The sequence below is a fragment of the Gobio gobio genome, assembly GCF_949357685.1.
Source record: "Gobio gobio genome assembly, chromosome: 17".
Taxonomy (NCBI): Eukaryota; Metazoa; Chordata; class Actinopteri; order Cypriniformes; family Gobionidae; genus Gobio; species Gobio gobio.
The window spans coordinates 8,495,015-8,522,076 of record NC_137110.1 but is presented as its reverse complement, the minus strand read 5'-3'; the positions used below and the strand labels follow the sequence as shown (position 1 = coordinate 8,522,076).

The following is a 27,062-nucleotide window of genomic DNA, read 5'->3' as shown; positions in this document are numbered from 1 at the left end:
TTTTTAAGTGAATAGTGAAATGGGATATGTTCAGAATAGCATGTACTACTTTTACCCCTGGTTTCACAGACAAGGCTTAAACCTAGTCCCAGATTAAAACGCATGTTTTAACTGAAAGCAACTTGCACTGATATATCTTTAATATATATCAGTGCCATTGTTTTGTCTCAAAATGCACACCAGTTATGTCTTTAAAAGCTACTTAAATGTCCTAATTAAACTAAGACCTAATCCTGGCTTAATCTAAGCCCTGTCTGTGATACCAGGCCTTAGTATTTTAGCAGTATATAGTATGCATACTATGCACAATACTCTCAAAACAATGCCCACATTTTTATTTTTAAGCTACAAGTTTCTGTTGTAAGCCCAATTATTAGATTCAAATTCAATATTTGGCATACTTGAATGACATAATACCCAATAAAGGTTGAATAAATGCTCAATTCTGAGGGAAACCAACCATTAGTTAATTCAAATAAAATTATATTGGGCAGTTTTCAAATGTTCTGTATGAACACTCACAGAAGACTAACATTTGCCAAAACATAATATGACGTACTTATTGTTGCATAATCTTTCACTTGTTTTTAAATTCCTTTTTATAGCCAGAATCAATCAAACATTTGAGCATTTTTAACAGCAGGGTGTGTAGAAATGCACCAATGAAAATATGCATCAAGTTATTATAATCTGATATATGATTTATATATAATGTGTAAACAAAATAGAAAATAAAACCTAGTCATTTTCTTATCAATTATGATGAATAGCAAAACTGAGTCAAACTGAGCCGATTCAGTGCCAAATTTCAGAATTCATGATGCATTACGATACAAAGAATCAGAGAAACGTATAACTCTCATTTTAAGTAAAAGTAATATTATACTGTATATGTGACATTAAAATGCTGTTACCATATATTATAAAACAAAATAATGAAGTCAGTTTGGTGCAAATCATTTATTCCTCTGGGATCATATTTGTTCTTACATTTTGTAAAAAATAGTTAGCAATAAAAGCTAGGGAAGGAGGCTGAAGTGAGGGGTAACAAATATTTTGTGTAATGCATACAGTATATATACCATTCTTAGACACCAGAGTACGACGATGGGACCATTTCCACACAGAACAGTAACCTGAAACGACTTACTGTACAAATACAATGCTCACTTTGGCACAACCCGCTCTGTGATCAATTGACAGCACATTCAAATGATGGCACCTGACGACAATGCTTTAAAAAGACCAATTATTATGTGATGCGTAACTGGTGTGAAGACATTCATTATAACCAGCCAGGGCTACATATGGTTAAATGAAATCTAATGGCTAAACATGACGCAAAACTTTGGAGTGTCGACTTGCTAAAAAAAGGAAACGAAATGGACTCAATTGATCATATGGGCAAAGTGCAAAACGTTCAGTGTGTGTCAAGCATTGGGAGAGTTGATCTTGGGGGCGGCATAAGTGATATTTATGTGGGGGGGATTTGTGGCGCTGTACACTGGTGTCATGGGAGGTATTTGTTCAACAGCAAAAACTTTTGCTAAACCCATTAAAACAAGCTTGCAGCCCTCCTAACAATACAGAAAAGGAGGCAGTCTCTTCAGCTGAGGTCAAACCGTGGCTTCTGGAAAACAAAAACAAAAAAACAAAAAGGACAGACACATTTTTAGCACGCTTCTCGAAGGACCTTCTCGCCTTGGCCCTGCCCTTGATTCAGGTATAGGTTCAGGTTTAGATGTGGGCCCCTCGTAGCTTGTCTCTTTGCTTGTAACGCGAGCAGGAGCGGAGGCATGCCGTGTGTCTAAGCGTTTTGCATCTCTTTGCCGATCTTGTAGCTGAGGATCTTGTTCCAGTCGATCTTGGTACGGGTGACGGGAAGCTGCCGACGTAAGGCCTTGAAGGTGGTGTCAGACATGGTCTGGTAGTTCTCACTGATGGCCGTCTGGAAAGCAAACGGCAGGGGAAATCTCACTTCGCACATTATAGATATGATCAGGTGCTATTTAAGATTTCATTTCTTCAAGAGTAACATTCAATGACAGTGCTGTAAAATAATGACTATCCAATCAAAATCAACTGGAAAACAAACCTGATATTCATTCTCAGCATTTTCAATGATTTTGACAAATTCCTTGGCAGTCTGCACCTCGTTCTGTTGAGATATAAGAGCAAAAAAGATCATTAAATAACCATAAAAAACAAAAGCACCAAATCAGCTCACTTAATTCCTAATGGGAAGTTTTTTTTAATGCCATTTTATTTTGTAATCATGGTTATATTTCATATTGGTTTCGTTCAAAATGAAGTGGATTTGCTGGGCAATTTCATATTTCTTCAAATATGAAAGGACACCGAAAGGAAGCACGTGGTGCTAGTACAACAAAATAAAAAGCAAAAGGAAGAACATCAGGTGTTAAACTATTATTCTAATATATTCTGGCAAGCCAAACTGTACATCCAACATTTCCAATTAAAATGTATAAGAATTAGGGTTGGGAATCGTGAGAAATTTTCCGGTTCCGGTTCCGCCTAACGATTCCGGTTCCGATTCCGGTTCCATTAAAATTATTAAACAAATAGTGGTAAAGGAAAAAGGCACAATACGCAACTCAAACAATCCATTTTGTGTTTATTACTTGCTCTAAAATTTATTTACAGGTTGGCAATGTCAAAAAAGTCCTGTACTGTACATATATTACAGTATTAATTAAGCCATTCTTGCAACACATTGTTTTTCAAATGAACACCTGAAATTGTCTTATTACATTTTATCTCTGTCTCTGAATAAAACCAAGTTATAAATTATATTTATTAGTTATATTTATTAATTAGTTGTATATTAATTTAATAGTAATTCAGTTATTCAGTGAACTTGTAAATAATAAATTGCAATTCAGCATTACAAAGGTAATTGTGCCTAAACGCTTACCTAAACCATGGTGACTCAACGGTTGACAAATAAATAAATATATATATAAATCACTATAGCCTTTCTCTATAAATCTGGTATAAGCCCTGAGGCACTCTGTGCTGTAGCAAATGTTTTGTCAAATTGCTAGTGCAGCCTCTTTTGCATGTTATTAACTTTTCACGTGTTACATTTTGCTTCATTATCATTCATTCTTTTGAAATGAATCCATACTTGTGACTTTCTCTTCGCCATGCTGGTGGTCAACGAGAAAATATCTGACGCAAAACCGTGAATGTGTAGCGCGAGGACTTTCAGTGCTGAACTGCGTTGCACTCCTGGAAGCGGCAGGCAACGTAATTAATATTCATGATGAGGTGAGCCAGGGTTGCCAGGTTTTCACAACAAAACCCGCACAATTGCACAATCGCTTCAACCCGCGGACATGAAACACAGCCCGCGGCAACAGTGGAAAACGGGAAAGCGGGAAAACCACGGACTTGGCAACACTGGCTGTCACTCGCTATGAAAGGATACGCTTCCAGCGCTTCGCACACACATTGCACCAGAACCGTTTTCGGAACCGAAACTTAGGAATTTCGCGCGGTTCTGGTATTTTTCAAAAATCAGTTTCGGTTCTGCATAAGAACCGGTTCTCCGTTCCCAACCCTAATAAGAATTAATACCACTTATCTTAAGCAAAGATTCTTTAACAGATGCTTATTCCATTTATACAGGCGTAAACAAAACCCCAATTGCGGTGGCGTTAATATATACCACTAGGGGTGTCACGATACACTTGGCTCACAAGAACGAGACGAGATTTTAACACAATTTTTAACCTCTTAACTGTCACCGTCCCGCTGGTGGGACACCTGGCACTCTTTTTTTGATCGCCTTTTTTTCGTATCATATAGTAATTATCATAAATTAGGTATCATTCGAAAGCTTACGAACTCAAAATTCATCCTGTGAAAAACGTTTTGAAATTGGACGTTGCATTACCATGGAAATGGTACTTTAAATTCTTCTAGCGGGCTCCTCCCCCTAGTGGGCGGTGTCATGTTTCATATTACAACATTTATTTTACCTACTTTATAATCAAAATCTTTTCTAATCTTGACAAAACACATATCGTGGGAAAGGTCTGAGTCTCAAGGTTCCATATTTGGTGACCCTTTTGTGATGGAAGTGACATTTGGACAGAAATTTACAGGAAAATGCATCAAAAAAACAATAAATGGAATTTCAATGACACTAGGTGGCTATTTTTGGTATAGCGCCTAAACAAAATCTCATGGGAACTTAAATTTTTCTGATATCAACTTCAAATTTGGAACACAACTTGGTTAGAAATATGGCTTTGATTTTATAGTAATGTTAGATTAAAACATGTTTGTAAAATATATATTTTATATAATATAAAAATATTTAGTTAAAAAGTTATTTACAGTAAATTTAGACTTCCATAATTTTTGAATTCCATCATTTTTTAATTGCATTTACTTCAGTTATAATCTGCAGAGTGTCTGCTTTAAAACAAGATCAAACTTAGGTCTATATTCCAAAACATTCTGGAATTACAGCTTTAAGTTTGGATAGTGCATTTTCATGTGTATTCTCAAAAAGGGGGGTGACAGTAAGAAACCTTCAAATGACGAAACTGAAAGTCACAAAATGCAAAACAATGTAGGTTTTAACTAATGACTCTGTCCTCTGAGCGGTACGGTTCAGTACAGTTCAGTACGCTACGCAATTTTTGCCGTTTCCATTGTCAGAATTTGTGAATGGTACCCTAATTTCGAACCGTACCATACCACTTTTTGGCACCCTTCTGTTGGGGTACCTAGCACAGTAGTTCGGTACTAAAGGGTGGAGCTAGACTCACTGCAGAACGTTGATTGGTTGACTGAGAATCGTCACTTGCGTGTGGTGCTTTTTCGACTGTGTTTTTCTTTGTAGCCTTGGCTCAAACAAAGTGTGTCTTCTTGTGACAACAGCAACATGCCAAGAAGCAAGAACAAGATCTGCTGTATGTCGTGCATTGTTGTTTACTGTGCAGCTTTCTTCTTTGTGCGAGAATGACGTTGATCGCTACACCACACCCATCATAAGCACAAGCGCAAACCGGATCAGGGTTTACGGTCTCGAATCGTACTGTACTGAACCGTACTGCTTGGTGGAAACAAGCCATAATCTAGTGCTGTCACTAATGATTATGTTGGCAATTGGCCCATTATTTTGATGATTAATCGAGTAATCTGATCATTTTTGTGGTAATATAAATAGACCTAAGTGAACAATAGCCTTAAAATACATATTTCATTACAATGAAGCATTCATAATTAGTCCAAAGGCAAGCAATCATATGATTTTATTGAACACTGTTAAAATACATAAATGTAATGTACATAAACAATCATCTTATGAACATTACATATAACAAATGCCTGCAGAAGGCGCCAACTGCCTGGTGATTGTTGTTGTTACACTTTACGGCATGATCAAATCCTTGTTTATTATTGGCCAAACGACATTTAATTCAAATGTCCACTTAATCTTTAATATTTGGCCACTTCTTTGCGATAGAAATGCTACAGCCACTGTAATCTTTTGAACAATGTGGACATCAAAACATGCAAACTCAGAGCGAGGTTTTAAACTTATTTTTGAAATTGCGATGAACTCCATTTTGCATATTTAGAAACATATTGATGTGTTGTGTTACGTCTGTGTTGGCGTAGGTTTATAAATGATTACGTCATAAATCTGGTGAAATGACGCATGCCGCATTCCCAGATGAACGTTATTAGCCAAGAAAGAGTTTGTCTGACTTGTGCATTTCCAAATGAACGCTATTGAAAACCCAAACAAACAGTAAGGTTTTGCCACAAACTCAACTCCGTCATGCTGATAACGCGAGACAGCTTTTCACCTCGATGCTCGAGATCTCGTTGTCACACCCCTATACACTATTGTTCAAAAGTTTGGAGTAGGTAAGATTTTTATGTTTTTGAAGGAAGTCTCTTCTGCTCACCAAAGATGCATTTATTTAATCAAAAGTACAGTAAAAACTGTATTAGTGCGACAAAGTTACAATTTAAAATTACTCTTTTCTATTTGAATATATTTTGAAAATTCAGCGATTTCAAAGATGTATTTTCAGCATCATTACTCCAGTCTTCAGTGTCACATGATCCTTCCAAAACACATTTTAATATGCTGATTTGCTGCTCAAGAAACATTCCTTATTATTATCAATGTTGAAAAAAGTTTTGCAGCTTGGTATTTTTGTAACCGTGATACAAACGGAAAGTTAAGAAGAACAGCATTTTTTTTATTAATTTAATGCATCCTTGCTGAATAATAGTATTCATTTTTATTTTATATGTACTGATCCCAAACTTGAATACATTTTAACAGCAACAGAGCTAACACTGCAAATCTAAGAACTCAACAACAAAGCTCAGAGAACAAACAATATTAGCAGATGTAGTAAAAAGACTTATCCATCAATACAGCACCACACCCATTGTCATTAGAAATGTCATATTTAGGTTAGCTGGCTGTTTCTTTATCAGGCAGGTTGTTTGTGTTGTACTGACTCATTAACAGGAAGTCTTGGGTTCAAGGACTCACACAAAAACCCAAGCAGCTCAGGTTCAAATAACTTACGGAGATGATCAGAGACTCTTGCACATCCTTGTGGCTGACCAGCTGCACGTTGCCATCCTCATAATAATGAACCTGGATCTTCAGCACTCCCACCACCTGAGCAGTGGCCTGAGAAATGGTGAACTTCCATTCCGATCGGCAGCGCCCATTCCTGTATGCAGAGAAATGGAGGAAGTTCAACGTAATTAGTCTTGCGGACAAGAAGAACAAGACTGATGGCATTTCTATGCAATGCTGCATCATTGTTCACACAGGATTATTACTATACTAAAGACCATTCACTATTTACTTCCTAAAAATCCATGTTATGGATATGACATCTCAAAGAAAGATGCTCTTTTGTGCCGTTAAGCCGTGTGTTGTGCTGTCTGTATGTGTGAAAGAGCAAAGCTAGCTTGTCAGTACAGTGTGTAGGCGACCTTTGCCGTCTAGTGCACCTGTTCTCCATTCAAAAGACACATAATTGTCTCTAAATACAATACGGTCATGATCTGTGTGGGGCAGAGCTCATTCCACACATCTAAAAGATCATATATCATAATAGGAACAAAGCCGGTATCTGCATCAGGCATACAGCCTCATTCAAAGCAAAGAGTGAACAACTATTATGATTTTTGAAACTCGTTATGGGTCATTCGCATAGCAAGCGTTTGTGCTTTTTGAAAATCTAGTTTTTAAATGTTGTTTATATGTCTATGTGGTGTCTTTAATATGCTTTAAGACAAACCATGTGCAAATTCATAAGTCAACACTATTGCTGAGTATTTTCTCCTTAAAACTGCAGTGAAAAGAGACGTCACAAACTATCTTGTAACCAATCGCGTCAACTTGTGGGCGGGCTTTAGCATATCATTAACTGTGCTGTGAAGCAGGGGAGTCTCAAGAGAAGCATAAGCAAAAGAATAATCATATTAATTACTGTTATGTGTCTGACGTTGTAGGAAGTGATACATGAAACGCATTACCATTTTGATACATCGACTACAAGTTGATCTCAAGTTGAAGCTGAGTGGATCTTTGAGCTGGTGCGAGTGAGTGGAGGCGGGGCTAATTTGCATATTCATGAATCCTCATATATTAAACGAAGCAAGGGTGTTGAGTTACATTCAAGCTATTTTAAGGCATGAATAAAAAAAATTCACAGGATTTTTTTTTTAAATATGTCATTTTGGTGATCAAAGATGAGTTTTAAGGGATAAAATGATTGACTACAGTGGGTCTTTAAAATGCACACGAGACGGCGGTTCTTAAACTTTTAATTTGAGCGCCATTTTCAGAACGCTGTGCACGAGATGTTGCAAAAGACACGAGACATGAGTGAAACGGTCAAACATGTTCATCTAGCTTGTTTACATAGAAAAACAATGCAGAAATAAAGCAGTGGAATGGAAAAACGCATTCTGTGCGAATCGGCCCTTACAGCGCCAATCAAAAGTCTGGACACACCTATTCATTCTTCATTATTACTATTTTCCAGTTTAGTACAATAGGCTTTCCCTCAACTAATTTGACCGGGTGCATCCTGGGAAATTCATACATAAGCCCTATTCAAAATGTAATTGTTTTAATGGGAATGCAAGGTATTTTCATGCAAGGTTAGTCTGCTATTTTATTGCCGTCAGAACCAAGAATGTCGATTAATAAAAACGCAACATGAAATATTACTCCTAGAAGTATGCATACTTTCTTTGCAGAGTTGAATATTTCTGGATTGGAACTCCAGTTGTCAGATGACATGCGCGAGAATATGACGTAGCGCCAGCGTTCGGGAATCCATGAAATGCACACTCTAACCCCATTTTGAGAACTACGCCGAGACATAAAGCACGATCAATGTAGAATTCAACAGCTTAGACACGCGCGTCTTCCTCTGCTTGTAAACAAAATCGCTTCTGGGTCATGTGTCTGAACGCCGGATCTGCGTCATATTCTCGCGCATGCGTCGTGGAGGCACACACGGAAGACAAGAACAAGTTGGATAAAGGTGTTATTTAGATTTATTTTTGCGCACAAAAACTATTGTCGTCGCATCGTAAAATTATTGTAGAGTCACTGTGGTGAGATGAACTTTGTAACAACGTTTTAAGTGCCTTTTATGGGTCTTGGGAGTGTAAATGTACTGAATGCCAATGGAGGCCTGTCTGAAGCCTTTCTCAGCCATCAGCTTTCAACAAAAATATCTTCATTTGTGTTCCGAATATGAACGGAGGTCTTACGGGTGTCGAACGACATGAGGGTGAGTAATTAATGACAATTTTCATTTTTGGGTGAACTAACCCTTTAATTGTCATTTGTGTGTGAGAACTAAACCTTTAAAGCTCAAAACAGGATAAAGGATAAAGAAATTACCAGAAATTTTTGGGCTGAAACTGATGACCCTCGATACAGGCAATGATGGTTTGCTGTCCATCAATGGTTTTCCCATAAACCTAAAGACAGCAATAAAAGAAATGAGCAAACGTGTGGCATAAACCACACTCTCACAAGCTGCTTTATTAAATGAGCTATTCCATTAACATAACCTAAGATGAGATCTAGTGAACTCACAGTGCAGACTCCAGTGGGGTAATGGTCTTTGACATACGCCCTCAGAGCTTCGTCACAAGCATCCCTCCACGGCCTGAGGGCGGCCTCGCCCTCGTAAGACTGCGGGTCACACGCCTCTTTCCTCAGGTGGTCAAACTTGAACGACTGTTTCTTACGAGGGTCAAAGAATCGGCCGTGGCCAAGGTCTCCATGCTCTGTGATCAAAACCTGCAGTTTGGAAGCAGTTTAAATACAATTTAATACAATATGCATGCAGTTTAAAATACACATTTCCTGCTGTAAATTTGAAGGGTTAGCTCACCCAAAAATGAACATTCTGTAATTAATTCCTCGTCCTCATATCATTGCAAACCCATGAGACTTTCAGAAGATTAAATTACATTTTTAATGAAATCTGAGAGCATTCTATCCCCCCAATGACAGCTACACAACTACCACTTTCAAGCCCAAGAAAGGTAGTAAAGACATCATAAAAGTAATCCATGTGAATCCAGGGGTTTAACCACAATTTTATGAAGTGATGCAAGTGCTTTGTTTGTGCAAAAACAGACTATTTACCACTTTATACTAATCTGCAATGGGCGTTCATGAGAACACCACGTCCTCTAGAAAACAATTGTAGAAGTAGTTTGAAGCCAGATGTATTTTGAAGGCCTCATAGACTACATGACTGCGAGAATGGGATTTTAGCTGAAGTTGCATGCAGTTGGCATCTTCACTTATACTTAGTTGCTCTTTAGGTTCACTTGGCCTTCAACGTGTTCTCTTGATAAAAATAATTAGGCAAAAACCCTGAATAATCACTTCGTGGGACAATCAAAATATGTTTTTGACTAGTTGCCAGTCGTCCACCCTTACAAAGAGAACAGGCTAGCCAATTAATGAAGCAACTGTGGTGAGTGTTGGAGAGATTCCTGGAAGAGAAAAGGGAGGAGAGCACCTGCAAATGAGATCATTGAATGGTCAGATGTCCTGTAGGCATCTCGTCTTTGTTGTTATTTCTCTTGAGCGTTACTTTTGTAAGATTGAGACTTTTCTTCACGACGCGTTGACGCAAGAGCAGACGTTGTAGCCTGAACACGCATCAGAGATTTCAGATTTCATTATATGATCTTCATTTGTGTTCAGAAGATGAACTAAAGTCTTTCGGGTTTGGAACGACATGAGGTGAGGAATTAATGACAGAATTTTCATTTTTGGGTGAACTTAACCCTTTAAGGTTTTTGACTAGCAGCACATTAAAATTTAAACGGGATACACTGAAGAAGGCCTGAGAGCCGAAACTTTGGTGTACTTTTCCGCTTGTGTAAAATAAAAATAAAAAAAACACAGAATTCTAAGTGTGAATCACAGTTGAAGTCAAAATACCACTAGTTGTTTTTGTTATCAACCGAAAATTGCATTCACAACCCATTTAACACCACTATGCAAAAAAAAAAAAGCAGCAGGACCTGATTTTATTCACTGATATACTGGATAGTAAAACTCCATACTTTATTAGACTTAAATGTGAGTTTGCTAAAACAATGGCTAAAATATTTGGCTATTGCTTAACATTAGGATGGGTGAAGTAATTTAATGCACATTTTTAACAAGCAGTTTCCAAAGACAAACATTGTGGTGAATCGTGCAAAAAATTACCAGGAGTGTTCGTTAAAGGGATAGTTCACCCAAAAATCCTTTACTCACCCTTATGTCATCCCAGACATACAGTACTGAGCAAGAGTCTTAGGCACGTTCGTTTTTTCACCAAAAGGTTTTAAGCCAGTTATTGATATCTTTTGCTGTAGTGTGTCAGAAGGAAATATCAATTTACAAACATTTCCTTTGCCATTAACTGTAATAATCCAGTGAGATTTGTGTATACAGAAGGAGTCTGACAACAGCCGGTATGATCTGATCTCACCATCATCGAGTCTGTGATTACATGAAAAAACTGAGAACGACTAAATCCAGACAAACTGTGGCAACGTCTCCAAGGCGCTTGAAGAAACCTTCCTGTAAAGCTACAGTACTGTGACAGGCTTTAGGCACTTGTGTAAAAAATGATATAATGCTACCAAAAAATAATGTCATAAATTGATTTTATTTATCAATTAACTTCTAACTAAATAAAATCAATATTTGAGTTTAAAACAGCTTTTGTCCTAGATACACTTGGACATAGTTTTTCAGGTAGCTTAGCAGGAAGGTTTCCTCAAGAATCTTGGAGACAATAGCTATGTTTCCATCCACCTATCTTTATGCGCATTTTGGGATATCGCATCAAAAAATGCTGAATGGAAATGCCAAGATGCACATATATTAAAAAAATGCGCATTAAAAACGTATGCGCTCGTTTGAGTAGGATACATTTTCTATCCAATACGAAAACATGCGCATAAACTGCGATGGAAACACATTTACCGAATAAATTCCTTGATGCGCATAAAGAAAATCATGTGACTTTCGCGATCTAACAGCATAACTGTACTAACCAGCGGAAAAATCTTGTTTGCACAGCATCTGAAATGCTGTTTTGGTCTTTAAGAAGTCTGTTGTCAAAGATGCTCGGTATATTTCCCTCCTAGAACTGTCTTACACGACTGCGTTCCCAAACAGCACATCTGCCTCTGAAAGCATGACAACAAGTTTGTTGAGATGCACAAGTTTCTCTGAGAAGCAAATCATTTATTATATACGAAAATGATTATATATGGTGGCTTCTCCTATGTTTCTTAGTGATTTTTAGCGGTAGTTTATCAGGAAGTGACGATTATGTTCTCTTCGACTCACTGGATGGAAACGGTGCTTTATTCACAAATGTTTAATGCGATATTGCATTTTTGCACATAAATTATATTAGCAACTTTGGATGGAAACATAGCTATTGCCTCAGTTCTTCTGAATTCAGTCGGTCACGTAATCACAGACTCGATAACGGTGAGATCAGATCATACCGGCTGTTGTCAGACTCCTTGTGCATACAAAAATCTCAATGGATTATTACAATTAAATGGTAAAAGGAACGCTTGGAAATGCAAACTGATATTTCCTACTGACAAAATAAATAAATAACTGGCTTAAAACCATTTTTTGGGTGAAAATACTAACGTGCCTAAGACTTTTGCACAGCTTACATTGCATTACTTACTTTCTTCAGATAAACACAAACAAAGATTTTTAGGAAAATAATCCATCTCTATGAATCCATATAATGCCATTAAATAGGTGCTGCTTGGTTGACGCTTGAAAAACCACACAGAGATTGTGACGGCACCACTTCTCACACAAGCTTTATAACACACTTACGTCACAACAAGCTCATGACAGTATGACTGTAGACCAGAAGCAATGATTTATAGTTAAAAAAAAAGTTACAAAATATTAGAATATTTCTAAGAACACACATGTGGCTTCGCTTCAGAAGACATTGATTCATCCGCTGGGATCGTACAGATTCCATCACGATCACTGTGTGTGGTTTTTCAAGAGTCAAACAAGCGGCAGCCTTTCAATGGCATTATATGGGCTTGCAAAGATGCAAGTCTTTCATTTGTGTTTATCTGAAGAAAAAGTCATAATTTGGGGGTGGCATGAGGATGAGCGAATGAGAGAATTTTCATTTTTGGTTGAACCGTCCCTTAAAGAAAGTAAATGGGTCCATTTCACTTCATGTCAACGTTAGATGAACGTTAATCACCTGATCTTCACTTCCATCAAGTTTAGCAGGTGTGAACTGATCCATGTTGTACTGGGCAAAGGCACTGTCACAAACAGAACACAACGTTTAGTATCATATTTAAAACTTACAGTATTAACAGCTAATTTCAGCTCACAAAATGTTATCAAGGACTTTTGATAAAGCCACAGAGATAAATATATCACTTCTCCATTGATATATTCATATTGTGAAGGGGATTCTAAACTGAAAGACACTGGTTGTGCACAACTGGCCCATTGAAGAAAACAGGCTTATGAAAGAGACAGGGAGGATAGTAACATAATATGCATTCATAAAGTTCATATAATACAGGCTACTCACTGAGCCGCCCCTTCCCTGAGCAGATTGTCATTATTGAGCAGTAGCCGCACATCTGAAAACAAAGAAAGGGCAGCATGTGATATCATGTGAACATTATGATGTTAGCGAGTCAAGTTGTGACTTAAATATAGTTATTATAATTCCTCCTGACATACACTACTATTCACAAACTTGGGGTCAGAAAGATACATTTTTTTGGAAAGAAATTAAAACTATTTATTCAGCTAGGATGCAATGATCGAAGTAAAGACATTTATAATGTTATAAAACCTATTTTTAAGACATTGCCCTTTTGAACTTTGTATTCATTAAAGGGTTAGTTCACCCAAAAATGAAAATTCTGTCATTAATTACTCACCCTCATGTCGTTCGACACCCGTAAGACCTCTGTTCATATTCGGAACACAAATGAAGATATTTTAGTTGAAAGCTGATGGCTGAGAAAGGCTTCAGACAGGCCTCCATTGGCATTCAGTACATTAATACTCCCAAGACCCAGAAAAGGCACTTAAAACGTTGTTACAAAGTCCATCTCACCACAGTGACTCTACAATAATTTTACGATGCGACGACAATAGTTTTTTGGCGCAAAAAAAAATCTAAATAACACCTTTATCCAACTTGTTATTGCCTTCTGTGTGTGCCTCCACGACGCATGCGCGAGAATATGACGTAGCGCCGGGGTTCAGGAATCCATGAAATGCACACTTTAGTCCCATTTTGAGAACTACACCGAGACCTAAAGCACGATCAATGTAGAATCCAACAGCTTAGACACGCGCGTCTTCCTCTGCTTGTAAACAAATTGCTTCTGGGTCATGTGTCAGAGCGCCGGATCTGCGTCATATTCTCGCGCATGCGTCGTGGAGGCACACACGGAAGGCAATAACAAGCTGGATAAAGGTGTTATTTAGATTTTTTTTTGCGCACAAAAACTATTGTCGTCGCATCATAAAATGATTGTAGAGTCACTGTGGTGAGATGGACTTTGTAACGACGTTTTAAGTGCCTTTTCTGGGTCTTGGGAGTATTAATGTACTGAATGCCAATGGAGGCCTATCTGAAGCCTTTCTCAGCCATCAGCTTTCAACTAAAATATCTTCATGTGTTCCGAATATGAACGGAGGTCTTACGGGTGTCGAACGACATGAGGGTGAGTAATTAATGACAGAATTTTCATTTTTGGGTGAACTAACCCTTTAAAGAATCCTGAAATACATGCATCAAGGATAAAAAAAAAAAAAGAGGGATGCACCGAAATGAAAATTCTTGGCCGAAGCTGAATAATAATAAAACACATGGCCGAAGGTCGAAGCCGAATACCGAATGCGGTTTTTCGATTTCTTTCCATTTATTTTGCCAATTTTTTCACCATTGCATAAATTACATAGTAAAAATTTGCTTTTTACTATTTTGTCTTGCTTTTTTTTAAAGAAAAATAAATGACAAAACTACACTTTAAAAAGATTTATTTAACACTGAACATTTTTTAGCATTCCAGCAGACATTATACAAACAAAGTACAATATAACTTTTAAAAAAAACATTATTTGGCCTATTATGCCTACAGTTATCATAATCAGCAGTGAGTGTACAGGGAGACATTTAAGATTATTTAGAATTTAAAAAATATTTTTCAAAGAATATTTTTCTATTAATCTATTAGTCTGGCTTTACATTTAATGCGTTACTATTTCACTGTCACTTCCGCAACTTTGCAGCGTGCAATTGGCCATTAATCCTTTTTGCAACATGAAAAACAATAGTTTTATTCAATTGATTATATAGACTGTAGACTCGAAAGCGAGCCTAGACCCCTCCATTTACAATCACTAAACGCTGTCGCTACGTCAGTTCATCGAAGCTGCTAACAATGCACAATAAATATCTTGCTTAAGTTACGTCGATTCGTGTCTACACTTTGTTTGTTTGTTCATGAGACGTTTTGCGAGCCTGTCACCGCTGCAGAAACACGTTGTAAATGGATACATTTGACGTTCTACAGACACAAATATGCACTGGAGCATTTGCCAATATATTATTACAGTATCAACTGAGGGTGCTCTTGCTTGCATTTGAGGGTGCTTAGACAGTGTCTGCAAACGGCCATTTTTGCGTCTATCTCAGACACTTTAATGCTTCCACACTTCCAACATGTTTGCTGCATTTAGAAGCGTGCGCGCCTCTCGCACACGCGCTGGTTACTATATTTGATTGCGTCATCAAAAAAGTCATTGTTCGGTTAAATATATTCAGTCTTTTCAAATAAATTTTTTGCTATTTTTGCCGAACATTCGGTGCATCCCTAAAAAAATATATATTAAGCAGCACAACTGTTTTCAACATAATAATAAGAAATGTTTCTTGAGCAGCAAATCAGCATATTAGAATGATTTCTGAAGAATCATGTGACACTGAAGAATAAATTACATTTTAAATATATTTAAATAGAAAACTTAAATTGTAATATTTCACAATATCTATTTTTACTGTATTTTTGATCAAATAAATGCAATTTCGCTGAGCAAAAGAGATTTTTTTCAAAAACATTCAAAAATCTTAAGCTCTTAAAATGAAGCAAGTATACAATATGCCAGGTGTGTTTATGATATCTGTTCATGATTACCATTGAAGACTTCGTTGAACTCTCCAGGGGGGGCATGGATGACAAAATTTGCAGCGATGCGGACCTGTGGAGAAACAACAGTAAAACTTATGAAGAAAATGTGAGTGCTGCTTGCAAGTGTTTATTCAAACCCTAAGCTTCCAGAAAACCTAAAACAATAAAAATACCTGAGAAAAACGGTCACTTTCAAGAATGTGTGGGTTGTTATGCATACACAAACATTTCCATAGACTCTTGGAGCCTCACACAACCTAAACAACACGTATCAGCTAAAAGAGGCTGGTATCTTTGCACTTCCTTTGTAAACAGTCAAATGGTGCCTTAGTAACTAGGGGTGTAACGGTTCAAATTACTCACGCTTTGGTTTTTATTATGGTTTCGGGGTCACAGTTCTTGGGTCGTGCTGTGTTCAGGGGAAAAAGGACTACTTTCTAGGGCTGTGTATCACCAACAATGTCACGATACGATACGCATCACAATACTAAAGTCACGATACATATCACGATATGGATCAATTTGGAATTTCTTTTGAGTAGAGTTTAGTAACAGTTAATATCTGTTTATTGAATAACCAGTGTTATAACAAAAAATGATTTTGTTTTTGTTATTCAAAAACAATGAGTTAATTGAATTAAATAAATTGTCACAAAAAAACCCTTGGAATGGCTCGATTCAATATCGTTTTTTTTGGATACATATCAGGTACACACATCTCTCAACTAATGCTGTAAACTATGGGAGTCAGTTGTAGCCTACTATAATAGCCTACTGAAGGTCAAAAATTAACTGATTTGTACAAATACTTAAATTACACTCTATGTTTTTTAAATTAAATAATAAAGTTATAATATTAGCTTTAGAAGTTACATAATCATATTTCTACTCCTTTTCGTTTTTGAAATTTAAATTTAAATGGTGGCTGTCATAAGAAGTTGCCAGATTAATTCAAACATGCATGAAATATATTAAAAACATAAAACAATTATAATGAATATGTCATATGGTGCATATATTTAGCAAAATGCTCCTCTCTATAGTCAATTTTTCTAGCTCACTAATTAATTTATGGACACTGGATATAGATTTTCTGAGATAAATATGACATTGTTTACAAGCTAATTTACTGATGTCTTTCCGCTTTGAAACACTGATTGAGCGATCACATGAGACATGATATGGATTTCGGTAAGTTGTACTCTATCTCTTAACAGACTTTCAGATGCACATTCATGTTTATTTCGGGCTGTAACTGGTATTAGGCGGAGGAGAAGATCAGTACACGTGCCCAGAGCGATCTCGCGCCTAAACTATAGATTTCGGAATAAAATTGACGTACTTTTTTAAATCTGAGACTTTGTTTCATATCAATAGTAAAAAAAGCACAAAGATTTAATGGATGGGAGGTGCGCTGCAAAAACTGTAACAACTTTAAAATCCTCTTATCCATTTTGAATGTCTTGCACTGCTCGCGTTGTTAAAATTGGCACCACTTGACTCAGTGATAATTGGTTACATTCAAAAGCACACAATATCAATACGCGCATCGCCAGGAGTTCATGACGATGTATCGTTGTATCGATATTTTGAGCACAGCCCTACTACTGTCTAATAAAAATTAAGAAAATAAGAACAAATAATTAAGCAACAGCACAAATAAATACTTTAAAGCAAAGATACAAATAAAATAAACAGTGTTTTTAAGGTTTTTCTGGTCTCTAACAGTAGTTTTCAGATATAGAAATTGAATGTAAAACATTGCATATAATCTTCACTGTATAAATTAAATAAAGATTAATCATTAAAGTTACAAAAGCTATTCAGTCAAGAGCAGTGAGTGATTTCCTTGTCTTTTGTTGTTTGAATTGAAACATTAAAAACACAGACAGCAGGAATATAAGGCTGCTGTCACTTTAAGACATAATGCACGGATCCAGTACACTGATACTGTACACTAGAGCTGCAACTAACAATTATTTTTTCTGTCGACTAATCTAACGATTATTTTTTCGATTAGTCGACTAATCTAGCGATTACTTTTCCGGATTAATCTTATGATTCTTTTTTACTGATTATTGTATTTCAAAGAGGGTAGTGAATTTGTATATTATTTTAACATGAAATCAATGAATGATGACAATATTAATTGTATTTAAGGATGGGTAGTGTACATAGTATGCCATTTTATAATGAAATATATGAACACAAGAAGCTTTTTAAACATAATATATAATGATACTATTCATCATAAAATGTATACAGAGTAGGCCTAATTAGGAAAAGTTGTTTACTATAGTAGTTGAGTATGATTTACTTATGGATGTGTCAATAGTAAACGAAAATGCACTTGTATTTATCTGCAAAAGGTTCACATACAGGAGCTTTCAGCATAGTTTTAATATAGTATAACTAGTCGTCTATTTTGAAGATACATGTGCATAAACAACGACAAAAGCTGCCAGAAGTTTTTGCCCAAACTTCAAAGACACATTTAAATGATTAAAGCTAGAGGCATATCTTAACTTTAATGTTACTTTAATCATGCAAACTACCTATATACAGCATGTTATTATGCATATGTGTTTGGGACAGAGGGGAACCAGGTCGCATTAACAGGAGATATATGCAGCCCATAATAAATAAAAGCACGAGATGTACTGGGGTCGGAGAAGAACCCCGGAAAATGTGACCGTCTGTTGCAATACACGTGCCACGGTTCAGCTGCGCGAGAGAACCATGGAGAGAACACTGGCAGCAGGGTTGCCAGGTTTTCACAACAAAACCCACCCATTCGTTACTCAAAACTAGCCCAAAACAAGCCCAATCGCGTTTCGGGGAGGTTCTCTGGTAAACATCGCGTTCGGGGGGTTAAATATAGCCGCGTTTCCACCGCAGGAACTTTACCCCGGAACCAGGAACTTTGGGGGGGAACTCGGTGTGTTTCGACCGCAGGAACCAGGGTCTAAATGAAGTTCCGGGTAAATATTTCCCCCTCCAAACGGCCCTGCTTGCGAGGTGGGACTTTTCAAAAGTTCCCGAACTTTCGGGGGTGGGACTTGGGCGCTGAACATGCTGATTGGTTGAGCTCTCGCCGCTATTTTTTTTTCCATCGCCATATTTACAAGTCTTTTGCGAGGTGGGTTCAGTGGGTTTTGCGTTCAGTAAATATTTTTTTTGCAACAATGGAGTTCAACAAAAAATTCGATCGATGGACCGACGACGAGGTTCAGGCTTTATTGAGCATATATGCGGAGGAGGACATCCAGCGGGAACTGGAAACGGCGACCCGCAATGAAAAGGTATAACTGAAGATATCGACTCGGTTCCAGTCACACTGGAAAACAGTGCAGAGAGAAGTTGAAGAAATTAGACAAGATTACAAGAAATTAAAGGATCATAACAACCGGAGCGGTTCCGACCGGCATATCAACAAGTGGTATGACCGCCTGGACGCGTTGCTGGGACACAGACCGTCCTTTTCTGGCGCAGCGGTAACGAAAGACTCGGCTAGTGCGTTGTTGGAAACCATCCAGGAATCCGAGTGGGTTGAAGGTAAGTTAAATATATCATCTTGGTATCATCTATTAAACTCGTTGCAGTGTTTAAACACGTTGCAGTAACTTTTTTCAACGTGCTTTTCCAGACGTAACGAGTGGCCCTGATGAATCGCAGGCAACGGAGACCAGCGTGTTTTCCCCCGCGGTCACCAGTACGTTATAAAGCTGACAAAAATGTGTATATATTTAAAAACTGATGTGTAATCCTTAATGGTTTTGTTGTTTTTAATTGTAAACTTAAATTGCCCATGATAAAAATTGCACACTGGGCATTGTTCAAGCTGGGCAAACAATTGTTCATTATTTGTAGTGAAAACACAAAAAATTGATGGTTTCTATTGTTTCATGGTTGCCTTGTGTATTAATTTCCATGTGTTTCTGTGCAATTTTTCTACTTAGAGAAAAGGAAAAGGGACTGTGACTTTCTTGATGCACTGAGGGACATGGAGGATGCTAACCCTGCAGCATGGACAAGAACTGACAATATATGCAGCTGTTACTGGATAGCCAGGCCGAGGAGAGATGAGGAGGCAAGAGTTGGCATTCCACCAGTCAGAAGCGGAAGAAAGCAGAGGGACTTTCAGACCGGGTTTCTGTCTGTTCTTGGACAGTTTGTCCAGTTGTTCAAGAAGTAGCCACAATGACCAGCCGCTTGAATGAAGCATTTGCACTACCACATTTGTACTTTATATATTGTACGTGTTGGCACAGCTCTTGGACAGGTTACTGAAAAATACACTTTTTTTATATTGTTGTTTTCACATTTTATATTTTCATTTTATTGTTCTAGTAATTTATTTGTCTTTGCACACTTTTATTTTAATTTTGTAAGAACTAATCTGTCTAAAATAAAGTAAAATGTGTAAAATGTCACTGTGTCTTTAATTTCCACATTCTAACTATATAACCACATTCTAATTGTATTCATATAGTGTAGGAAGCAAATAAAAGGGCTGCTGCTCGCAAGTCTTTCTGAATATGCACATAAACATATCTAGAAAACCCAAATATTATATTTTTAAATGTATAACTATGTGAATGTAGTATAATAACTTATAACCACAACTTAAGTGAAGCCATAAGTGTGGTCCTGCTTCATTTCAAATTTGAAGAAGAAGTCTCTAAAATTATGCATTTAATGAAGCATATTGTAATACTAGTCATGTGATTTTTTTTTTTTTGTGAATGTTAAGAGATGTTATTGTGATAAAAAATAAAATACTTGCAGTCTAGTACCTAATCTTTCAACCGCTTAATTCAGTCTATTGTTTTCATTCAATTAACTTTTCACACATCTGTCATGAATGACTGAAACCTCATTATCCTTTTATAGAAAATGTTTTGTTTTGGAAATGAGCTATTACAACACATTCAGATTTTGGATTGCCCATCATCCCATTTTGCATTAAAATGGTCAAACCAGGTGAAAGTGCACGTTTAAATAAGCAGTGTTGGTAATGTGTGTACATAATCAGCAAAAGCAGCGCTGCTTGCATCTCCTACACGTGTTATTGTTGCAGACGGTATCGCGCAAAAGTGATTACTGTCCGTCGGTGACTGGGAGAAGCAGTCGCGCGCATTCCCACGTCACCGGACTAATTTGGCTAATCTCCCCGGTACTTTAGACCGCGGTGGAAACGCAGATTGTAGCAGGTCTGGGGGAGAAAAAGTTCCTGGGAAAAAAGTTCCTGGTACAAATAGTTCCGGGTAATTTCGGTGGAAACGCGGCTTATGTGTGTTTTTTTTGCAGGGCTGCCTGCTAAAATTCTCATTCCCGGGGCTAAATATCACATAGTTGGGATCGCTTCAACCCGCGGACATGAGACACAGCCCGCGGCAACAGTGTAGAAGTAGCCCAATTCCACGGAAAAAAACGGGACTTGGCAACACTGACTGGCAGTGTGAAAGCTCCCGCTCTCCACGCGCACAGCTTCTGCTCTGCCACCGCGCGCAGTGTGAAACCGGCATTACAGAGCGAACAAAGCACAGTTTTATTCAGCTTCTGTTTAAAGTTATCCCACACTTTTGAATGTCGCGGTCTGGCTTTATATGATAAATGATCATTTTCACTATGCCCGGGAGCAGAAGCCGCCATTATTCTAGATCTTCTGTTCCATTCTAGAACGTAAATAATGTGCCGCCGACGTGTCATGCAGCCCTACTGTACACATGCACTGTCTTTCTCGACTTAATATGTTCACTAGACACATAATCTACTATGTTTGCTAGGATACTCGCCAAGACGGGAATGCTGACTATTTTTGAGTGAATTTGTCTGTTCAAGCACAAGACTTGAAAGAAAACTCAATAATTGCGCACTGAGACGAGGGTTTGCGCGCTTTGGATGGGACACACACACAAAACTTCTCAAGTTCTCATTCGCATCTTCTTGCACTTGAATGTCTAAATTGGCACGGCTTAAATGAGCTTAAACACAGATAGCAACATGTGCTGTTCAGACTGGTCATAATATTGGAGCATACGGCACTCACATTAAATTAAGTTTAATGTGTATCCATCAATCGAACCATACATTAGCATAGTCTGATTGTGCGTTATTTTCAAAAGAACATATTATAGATGCGTATGCGTTGTCAGATTTGAGATGAATTTGAGTGCGTGCCGAAATGTGGGTGTTAACGGTGCGGTGTGATTTTTTAAAGCGAACCGCTAACTTACACCCCTATTAGTAACACACTGTGCCCGCATCGGGTCACTCCTTAGAAGGTGGCAGGGTTGAGGCTTTTCTTAGCAGTGCACATGTAAGCATTATGGGCCAGGCAGTGACACCGAGTCGTGCTCTGACTCCATTCTGGACTCATTCCAGTGGAAACTGCTACAGAGTCTGCCTTCACTGACAAACCTAACAGACTAGTAACACACAAACACTGTAAAGACCACCTGTTGAGTGTATTTCGTCCACAATTATCTGGGAAAAAAAATAACCAATTTGGAAATGCAATGGTTTAAATCAAATTGTAAGAATTATCAAAGACATGCAAACCATCTAATGAAGAAAATGTGTGTCACAACTTACACATCGTATAACAACTTTTAATTCAGTGGAAAGTGTAGAAGTTTCTCCAAAGCATTCCTTGCATCAAAGTAAAATATGTGCAACAAAATCATGACTGATCTTGACGTTTTTCTGATGGTTGCTGAGTGGACCCTGGGTTGTTCTCTTGCATGACAGCATTGCTAAAACCTAAATTTGATCTGTATGCAGAAATAAAGCAAAGTTCTTGGTTTCCTTGTCTAGTCACATGCTCAAACAAGTTAACCTTTATTACTGTTAGGCAGTGAGGGGAAATGAATGCATCACTGTAGATGCTTTAATAACAACTGGCCCACACAATATCTGAATGAATGAAGCATTTCTACAGCAATGTATTATGTACTATTGTATATAGGGATGCACCGATATGAACATTTTGGCCGATACCGATAACCGATAATTCTTAATATTTGAAAGCCGATAACCGATATATTGGCCGATAAATCGAAATACAAATTTTAATAAACTCTGAGAGCCTGATTACAAAAACAAAAGGCTCACCATTAAAAGCCATGTCCCAAACACTTCAACATAAACCAAACCTATACACTACAGTAGCCTATTTGAACCAGTGTGAGATTCCTTACCTTTTCAAATTAATTTTACACTCCTATGGCCAAATTTTTTTTTTAACACTTTACAATAAGGTTTAATTTTTGTTAGTATTAGTTAACCAACAATGAATGAACAATACTTCAACAGGATTTATTAATTTTAGTTCATGTTAATCTCAACATATTCAGACCCAAAGTTGTGTCTTTTAACATTAGGTATGAACTGTGAATGGACTGTTACAAAACACAAACATTTTATTACTAAAAGAAACAAAGGTTATTGCTCTCTGTTTGTTCATGATAGTTAATGCACTAATAAAATGAGACCTTATTTGTAAAATGTTACCAAAAATTATATTGTCTAAAAAATAAAAATAATATACCTAAATAATGCAAACAAGTAATTGAACAGCATTACTTAGGCTGCATAATAAAGAATCAGAATGCAAGTGCATGAAATAACCTCCGCACAGACGATAAAGAAATGGTTTTAATCAAACCATATTGTTGATGGAAATGATACGAGAACAATAAAAGTGCTAATTATAAAAAATAATGCTTCTGTGTTTTTGAAAAAAAAAATATGTTTAATATTACAGTAATAGTAAACATCTGTAATATTAGTCTAGTCTATTAGGAATAATGTTGCTGTTTGAGAGCGCGCTGAAGCTGGAGAGAATGAACGAACAACCATAAACTGAAGCGCTTAGAAGTTTAATTAACAACTAAACGCATCATATATGAGAACAATCAGATATTTATACAAAATAAATATAATATTACAACTTATATTAGCACAAAATCACGCATAGGTGAAGGGTTATAACTCCTGTGGATGCTCTTCCCCTGTTTGAGAGCGCGCTGAAACTTAAGATGATCACCGGTACAGTGAAGCGCTGCGGGTTATTGACTTAACCAAACACATCCTATATGACTTTAATCAGATGTTTATACTACAAAAACGTAATATTACGACTTACATATGCTTAAAATGACGCGAATGCACAAGCGAACTTGACTGTGCTGGTCAGAATGCGTTGTTGACGCTTCCCACAACAGCGCGCTGAAAAACAACTAAACCCAGAGAATTCACTACGTTTTATAACAGAAATATTCTCATTGCAGTGTTATGTATAGGACAGTCCCAGTAGTTATTAATGCTGTGCATTTCTGTTTGAAATGCGCGCGCCGGTACAATGAAGTGCTTTACTGCATCGTTAATTAACTCAGCCAAACGCATCCTATATGGGATTATATACACAAAATAATAAATATAATATTACAACTTACAATGGCACAAAAGGCTGTGAATGCACAAGCAAACTTGACTGTGCTCGTCATGAAGGTGTAACTCCGTGGGCGCGCGCTGAAGCTAAAGACCGGTACAATGAAGTGCTTTACTGCATCGTTTATTAACTCAACCAAACGCATCCTATATGATATTACATACACAGAATAATAATAAATATAATATTACAACTTACAATGGCACAAAAGGCTGTGAATGCACAAGCGAACTTGACTGTGCTCGTCATGAAGGTGTAACTCCGTGGGCGCGCTCTTCCCTCAACAAACGCGCTGAAACACAACGCTCTTTTACAGCCTATTCTATTCTCATTATCATTTTATGTAGATTATAGAAGACTTGCGCTGCACATGTTGCACATAACTGTATGTTCCTTTTCGAAGTGATTCCAAACATATTTAGAGCAATTCAAACCCATCATGGTGGACAGCGCGTCCGTCTCAGCTGAAGGAAATAATACATTATCTATCGGCTTGACTATATCGGTCAAATTTTCTTATTGGACCGATAACGATAACATCAAAAATAATCATTTATCGGCCGATAACGATATGTTGCCGATATATCGTGCATCCCTAATTGTATACCAACAGTGCTTTACAATCATATCAGCCTCAGATTTCAACGAATTTGAATTCCTGTCATTAATGAAAATCTACAAATGATTCATAATATATAGAAAATAAGCCTGTTTTCCGCTGGTATACTAACAGAAAGGTTTTTTTTTTTAGTGGTTGAATTCTCCATCTTGCTCACACTTTTAGTAGGAAGAAGGAATCTGCTTTCAATTAATATGACAAAAAATCTTGGGAATGGTTCACCCAAAATTAAAAATTACTCTGCCTCATGTCATTCCAATCCTGTAAGACTTTCGTTCATCTTCAGAACACAAATGAAGATCTTTTTGATGAAATCTGAGAGCTTTCTATCCCTCCATTGACAGCAACACAACTACCACTTTGACGCTTCAAAAAGTTCATAAAGCGATCAGAAAAAACTAATCCATATGAATTGAGCGGTTTAGTCTATTTTTTCTTAAGAGACCTGTTCACTTTATATGATGAACAGATTTAATTTAGGCTTTTATTCACATCAGCGAACATGAACAAAAGCTCAACCAAACATGCTTGACACATGAGAATGAACCTCACTGGTTCTTGCACGTCAAGCGAACATGGTGATGTGCGAGTGGATGAATGTTTACGTGAATAAAAGCCTAAATTCAATCTGTTCATCATATAAAATGATCATGTCTCTTCAGAAAATTTGGACTAAACCGCTCAATTCATGTGGAATAGTTTTACAATCTCTTTATGAACTTTTTAAAGTGACTAAGTGTCAGTTGCGTAGCTGTCAAATGGAGGAACTGAAAGCTCTCGAATTTAATCAAAAAGATCTTTGTGTTCTGAAGATGAACGAAACTCTTACGGGTTTGGAACGAAATGAGGGCGAGGAATTAATGACAGAGTTTTCATTTTTGGGTGAACTGTCCCTTTAAAACTTTCAAAGCATACCAAAAAAGTGTGTTCATAACATTATTATTTTCATATTTTAGCATATTAAACTTGTGCCCTCAAGTACAAGACAAGTAAGGCAATCTTTGGCTCTCACGGATGTTAAACAATATATCAGGGGTATCTTAATATCACATCTATGCTACTCAATCTCGAGCAGTTTGCAGCTGCAACAAGCTTTCCACATCTAAGCATTTCTGAAATGCTTCTTCCCTCCTTCGACTGGCCTCAACACGACTGCTTCGTCTTAGCAGAGACGGAGGGGCGAGACCGCACATTAGAACAGCCCCGTGACTTGCATCGGCTCGGTGGCAGAGGGAGAGGGCGTGAGACCGGAAGAGCCGCGCGCATGTAAGAGCATGCAGAAAGAGGGCTGGGTCACCGACACTCAGCTGAGAATACAAACAAGACCAGAGCTGAGGTTGCGCCCCTGTTCAGTGCAAGAAAAGCACTTCCCCTTGGTCTCTTAATTCCAAAACAGATTGAATCATTGAAATGAAGCCATTTATATATGCGACGAGATTATAAACAAACACACATATAACAACAGTGATCTAAAATAAGTTTGTTATATGACACTCAACTGTCACAACAGGCTAAGTTATATGACAGAGAATAAAAAGTGCAATACTGTGAATATACATACTGTCATACACAACATATAAACTATTAATCGTGATTAAGTTATTTCCCCCTTATTTAGATGCCTCACCAGCCAGCCAGCCTCTACTAATAGTCCGTAAACTCAACAGCACTTCCAATGTTGATGTGAAACCGCAAATATTATCTAACTGAATACATTTTCAACAAGTAAACATCATATTAATCGCTAATCTCAGTCAATATCTACACAGTCTAACGTCTTTTGAGAGTGCGATCATCGATTAGATCGAATTTCAGTTAGCCTGCTAGCTTCCTTAGCACGCTCTACATCGCGGATATTAGATTTTAAAACATCCAATGTCCATAATAACACTTATGACATATTCATGACAATATAAAAGTTGTACAGATACTAATAACAGATTAAGGAAGATACACCAGAACGCCTGAATAGATAATCATATACCTTCTCCTCGTCGGTAAGCTGTTCCTCAAAGTCCGCCATCTTGGCTCAATTGGACCTGCCCTGTCAAACGGCATCACGGGAAAACATGCATAAAGAGTTCAAAATTGCATATTTACCTACTCAACGTTATGTTTAGCTATAAGTATTTTTTTTATTGCATTTTGTGTGTCACGTAAGCTTTAATAACGAATATGTTAGAATATGTTTTTTAGCTGAAATGTCTT

At 37.3% G+C, this 27,062-nt stretch overlaps 1 protein-coding gene across 1 annotated transcript; it reads right to left on the bottom strand.

The window, feature by feature from the left end:
* Positions 1-5: 5 nt before the first annotated feature.
* Positions 6-27,062, bottom strand: capza1a (capping actin protein of muscle Z-line subunit alpha 1a). The gene is made up of 9 exons (XM_079840894.1): positions 26,839-27,062; positions 15,787-15,850; positions 13,161-13,212; positions 12,819-12,882; positions 9,137-9,343; positions 8,939-9,018; positions 6,590-6,740; positions 2,096-2,158; positions 6-1,948 (listed from the first exon to the last, which is right to left on the bottom strand). The coding sequence occupies exons 1-9, from the start codon at positions 26,875-26,877 to the stop codon at positions 1,808-1,810; spliced, it is 861 nt and encodes a 286-aa protein (XP_079697020.1). The 5' UTR covers positions 26,878-27,062; the 3' UTR covers positions 6-1,807.

Bases quoted from the DNA above. Each gene is read 5' to 3' on its own strand.
- capza1a (XM_079840894.1), bottom strand. From the start codon at position 26,877: ATGGCGGACTTTGAGGAACAGCTTACCGACGAGGAGAAG. The intron at 9,019-9,136 runs GTGAGTTCACTA...TGCTGTCTTTAG, and splicing joins ACCCCACTGGAGTCTGCACT to GTTTATGGGAAAACCATTGA. The intron at 1,949-2,095 runs GTTTGTTTTCCA...TTTGCTTTCCAG, and splicing joins ATGCTGAGAATGAATATCAG to ACGGCCATCAGTGAGAACTA.